The sequence below is a fragment of the Phodopus roborovskii genome, unplaced genomic scaffold (assembly GCF_943737965.1).
Source record: "Phodopus roborovskii unplaced genomic scaffold, PHOROB, whole genome shotgun sequence".
NCBI lineage: Eukaryota > Metazoa > Chordata > Mammalia > Rodentia > Cricetidae > Phodopus > Phodopus roborovskii.
Genome location: NW_026126448.1, coordinates 6,570,559 through 6,575,000, shown reverse-complemented (window position 1 = coordinate 6,575,000; position 4,442 = coordinate 6,570,559). Strand labels below are relative to the sequence as shown.

Below are 4,442 nucleotides of genomic sequence, written 5' to 3'. Positions count from 1 at the left end.
ATAGAAACTATGAGGGACTCCAGAAGAAAAATGGACTAGAAAATTAGGAAGCAAGAATACTTGGATTTATATGCAAGGGTAAGCAATCTGGGGCATTTATATATAAAGAATCAAAAGAAGCAATTGGAAGATTTTGTTTGTTTTTTCTAAACTAGCTTTTTCTTGGTAGCTCGGGCTGTCTTAGAACTCACTCTGTAGACCAGGCTTGCCTTGAACTTAAAGGCTTGCCTTCTGAGTACTAGGATTAAAGGCCACCACCACCCAGTGCCACCAGATGATTTTTAAAGAAATTAAATTTATCATTGTATCCTTGTAGGTAAATCATCACATGAAATTTTAACAATAAGATGGTAGACTGGGGGCTAGAGAGATAGCTCATCAGTTAAGGGGCTTTTTGCTCTTCCAGAGGACCAGAGGTTTAATTTCTAGCACCCATATCATGGCTCATAACTGTATCTCCAGGTGGAGGGAATCCAATGTCCCCTTCTGGGCTCGGAAGCCACCAGCTGTGCATGTGGTACACAGAAATACACCCAGGGAAACATCCATAAACAAAAACTGTAGACTAGACAGGACAGAAATGGGAAAACAGTAAGCTTTCACCAGTCTTGGAAGGAACTTTTCTTAGGGTGGCAGGCTAGGAAAAAGACAGAGACAAACATTCTGCCAATCATCTCATTCATTGATAATTTACTCATAGTTTAACATATTCTAAACCCTAACATACCACACAAAACAAAGCTGTCATTCACATTATTTCCATTAAGAAATATTCACAAAAGGGTATGAAATTGTATGGGTAGGAAAGGGGGGATGGGACTGGGAGGAGTTGGTGGGAGGATTGGAAATGTTCAAAATATGTATAACACTGAGAGTGTGTGTGTGTATGTGTGTGTGTGTGTGTGTGTGTGTGTTTAGGCCAGGTGTGATGGCATACCCCTTTATTCCAGTACTTGGAAGGCAGAGGCAGGTGAATGTCTGTTAGTTCATGCCAGGCATCTACTGCCTCAAAAAAAAAAAGGAGGAAAGAACAAAAATTCACTTTATAGTCAATGTTTCAGCAGGTTTAAAAGCAATTTCTTTTTAAAATATTATTAGTAACAAACATTCTTTAGTAAGGATGCAGGACAAAAGATAATATAAACAGATTTTCAGTGTTCTGAATATTTAGTATACAGAATTTCATTCAGCGATAAACATCTTAAGCTCAAAAGTTTATTTTAATGAAAAATAAAGTTTGGGTCAGAATTTTCTATTCAACCATATTAAAACCCACACCTTTCCATAATTATAATAGCTTTCTGAAAAGTAATTTCTGGGCCAAACACGGTGGTACATGCCTATAACTCAGCACTTCTGAGGATGAGACAGAAAGAGTACAATTTTGAGAGAACTGCGAGCCTCCACCACAAAGAGTTAGGCTAGCCTGAGCTATACTTTGAGATTCAATCTCAACAATAAATAAATGAATCATAACTTCAATTCAACTTGGCCAATATTTTTCTAAAAGATTAAAATGTTTCAATCATTAGTGCCTTCTTCATTTTCTACCCTTCTCCCTACTCAAGTCCCCCACCCAACAAATTCCCTTTGTATGTATGGAAGGCAAGATACTATATGATCCAGCATGATCCTAAGGCAATGTGCTTACATAATTCTTATAAATACAGATATATAGCATTATTTACTGGTTACAGGAGAGATGCCAGTGGTACACTGGATTTCTGAACACATAAATGATAAATGTATCTAACAGAAGCAATACTTTACCATTGGGGAAACAAAGGGGAAAACACAATAGATGGTGGCAAATCTTACAAAACTTTACTAAACCCTGAAAAGCTGTATGTGGGTCACAACCACAATTACAGAAGTAAACCAAGACGGTTCTAAAACAAAGGAAAAGAGAAAAAAATCTTAGTGATAATTAAGAGTTTTCAAAAAAGGGTGATTCACTATTAGTATTAGTGTTTAAGGCATCATTTAACACTATCACTAATTTTTAAAGAAGATAATTCTCCATTCACAAGGACACAAGAAATAATTACTACATACCTCCTATAAGACATTTATTCTTCATTATACTTGCATGGACTCCATTCTTTTTAAAGGTTTCCAAAAATACATTCTTATAATAAGCAAGGTTCCCTAATGACAAACGTTTCTCTGTAGGCTTAACTATAACCCATTTTAAAAAGACATTGAATTCATCCTCAATAAACACAGGAATCACAAAGGCCCTCTGCTTATTCAAAATCATTACATAAAGCACTGTCGGTAACTGCAAAGAAGGTCTGAATATCTGACAGCTATAATAACCTAAAATGAGGCACACTTTAAAGAACAAACTTTCTCATTTCCCTTTCTTTTTCCTTCCCTATCAGAGACACAAAATATCTCTAGTTGCCTCAGCAAAGCTCTCAAATAAAAATATATTTATATATACATCTCACCTGTACATGTAGGGAAACCTGTCACATATATCCCATTCACAGGAAAGAGAAAGGTTCTATTTTTAAGAGTCAAAATTATATCAATTCTGACACCCAAATTAAGTTAAATCACCATGAATTAATTAACGAGCAATAAAATACTGCATGCAGACCTAAGAGGCTATATGCATAGATGGAAAAAAACCTCAGACTAAGGCCATGAATGAATAAAACCGCCCAATCCCTGAAAATTACTAAACGGCATTTGGTTTCTATGAGAGAAACACGGAGTCTTTAAATAAATAATCACAAAGGCAACTCAGTTTCTGAAGTTAACCAAGGAAAAATACAACGAACCAAATCAGACAACTGCATTAAGATATAAGCTTTAAGGAACTCCCACAAAAGGAAAAATTGTCTTCATGCATGCTTTATAGAACATCTCTTGCAGGTAGGAATCTTAAAAAAAAAAAGTGGAGGACTGTCAAAAACCTTTATGACATGCAAAGGCAAAACCAAAAACTGATCTTTCCTCCCTCCCCCACTCCAATCCCCCCCACCCCCACCTTCTCAGGACAATGGGAGCAGGGTCCTATCTAACTGCAAACTTTAAAGGTATAAACCAGAGCAGTTTTACTGCAGCTTTAACTGCAATCTGCCCCTCATCTCTAACCTGGCGCACCCAAGAATACTTCTGGCCTGAAAACATCACCGGTGTTTTGTTAAGCACAAATCAGACCCATCCCAAAAATAAAAAAGAAATAAAAAGTTTGATTTCAAATACCTGGAGGATCCATTTCAATATAAAATATCAGTTCTGTCGAATAGGGCATCATCACCTCTCTCCAGTCTGCGTCATCGCGGTCCATACTCCACACCGTATTGTACATCGCGCTATCAGGGGCAGGTCGTCAGGAAATATATAGAAAGCATATATATATATATATATATATATATATATATATATATATATATATATATATATATATATATCTTTACCATATATATATATATATCTTTACCATATATATATAAATATATATATTTAAAGTTCCAAACGGAAATGTACTTAGGGGTTTCCAACGGCCAGTAAGAATCCAGCCAACTACTGGGATGAGGACAAGGTCCTCCCCCTCTCTCCTACAGCACCCAACAAAATGCCCCGAACTTTGAAGCTACGGGGTTTTACCTCAGAGGATTACAGAGAGGCTCGGAAAGCAGAGAGCAGTGGTGTTAAAAAGCCGCTTCCCGAAAAATCCTTTCTACACAATCGCTCTCCAAAGGGAAAATCTCCCCACCGCCTCCTAATATTTCAGCGGAAGCCACTTTTGTGTCCTTCGGAGAATGGGAGAGGAGGAAAAAAGAACGCGTCGGGAGAAAGCCGGGGAAGTGACAAAGGCTTGAAAAGGGGGGTTGCGTTCAAGTTTCGGGGTTCCACTGGTGTGCAGAGAGCGATTCCCTCTGGGACTGGGACTCGGGCTCTGTTCGCGTCAGGCTGGGAACCCAAGCTTCCGCAGCTTCGGGATGGCGACCCGTTGGAGAGTCCAGTCTGCACGGCTGTGCGCCGATAGTAGAGGTAACACCGCCAGCACCGGCTCCCCTCACGCTCTGCCCGGGCTCCAACCACTAGAGTTTCATTTTAACTGCGCGGAGGGAACCTCCTCCCCCGCCCTCCCTCCCCACCCCCGCTGGGGCGCCACCCAACCGTGCGGGGCAGGGGGAACAGACGATAGTACGACTGTCCTTTCCACTCCGCGCCATCTTGACATGCAAAGGTTGTCAAGTGCCGGAGAAACAATTACTACTATAGTCCTCCACTCCGACTCTTAACTCTCCCTGCCACCGAGTAAGACTCTAGTCTCTAGTCAACCTTTATGTCTACCCCCAGCCTCACTCAAAATGGTACAGCCCGGGCGCTGGCCGCTCGCCAGGAGTCAGAAGCGGGCGCACGCGAGCTCAGCCAGGAGAGGGGGGCAGAAGGTGATTGGCTGATCCCGGTTGCCGGAGCCC

The 4,442-nt window shown here is 40.5% G+C and overlaps 1 protein-coding gene across 3 annotated transcripts in view; it reads right to left on the bottom strand.

Annotated features, from left to right (window-relative positions):
- The window catches only part of Pik3r3 (phosphoinositide-3-kinase regulatory subunit 3), a 72,345-nt gene extending 68,264 nt beyond the window's left edge, over window positions 1-4,081 (bottom strand). Inside the window, exons 1-2 of one of the 3 annotated variants that reach the window (XM_051188515.1) lie at window positions 3,622-4,081; window positions 3,217-3,326 (exon numbers count right to left, since the gene is read on the bottom strand). In XM_051188515.1, coding sequence (XP_051044472.1) covers window positions 3,217-3,322 — 106 coding nt within the window. In that variant the 5' untranslated portion in view covers window positions 3,323-3,326; window positions 3,622-4,081. Of the gene's footprint in view, window positions 1-2,055; window positions 2,133-3,216; window positions 3,366-3,621 lie in introns of those variants that run through there. The other 2 variants (XM_051188516.1, XM_051188514.1) reach the window with 2 other exon arrangements.
- Window positions 4,082-4,442: the final 361 nt, after the last annotated feature.